Source organism: Aspergillus affinis (genome assembly GCF_023601865.1).
Source record: "Aspergillus affinis strain CMG 70 chromosome Unknown NODE_393_length_578_cov_78_039920, whole genome shotgun sequence".
Lineage (NCBI taxonomy): Eukaryota > Fungi > Ascomycota > Eurotiomycetes > Eurotiales > Aspergillaceae > Aspergillus > Aspergillus affinis.
The window spans coordinates 1-578 of NW_026516174.1; the positions used below are offsets into that span (position 1 = coordinate 1).

The 578-nt window shown below is 64.2% G+C and overlaps 1 protein-coding gene across 1 annotated transcript; it reads left to right on the forward strand.

Moving 5' to 3' along the window:
* Positions 1–578, forward strand: KD926_006877 (uncharacterized protein; the record flags this gene model as incomplete). Its single annotated transcript, XM_053095657.1, has 1 exon — positions 1–501. A coding segment is annotated over one exon (501 nt), but the record flags the coding sequence as incomplete, so codon positions are not given.

Genomic DNA, 578 nt, shown 5'->3' on the forward strand with positions numbered 1-578 from the left:
GCCGACTTGCTGCGTAGTGTCGAGACGCCCGATCCTGATACAGCAGACCCCATCGAGCAGGGGGTCCAGATCCTGTTCCACACAATCGACCAGTTGGCGCGGAAGAGCCAGCGGACGGTCCAGCGGTGCGGACAGGCAATCCGCATGGAGGCCGTACGCACGCAGGCGGGCGAGCTGCCATACCATCCGCTGATCGCGTACATGGACGAAAACAGCGTCCAGAAACACGTGCAGCCGTGGCAGCAGATAGTCGGGTTCTTCGCGCGCACCCAGCAGCCGCACGACTGGGTGAGTCCCGTGTATCAGTTTACCGCACGGCAGCAGCAGAAATGGGCGCGGCTGTGGCAACTGGTCCAGTACCCGGAGCCGCAGCCGGAGCTGCAGGCGGTCGACGAGGCGCTGCAGCCGTGGCTGCTGGAATGGCGCGAGCAGGCCTGCTTGGAGTTCTGCGTTGAGCTGCTAAATCAGCGCCACCGCACGCACGAATACGAAAGCGCACTGGTGTGTGCCATGGCAGTCCTAGGTCGTGGGATCGATGGCTGGCGCGACCCGGAAAGCTACCCGCCGATCCTATCGCG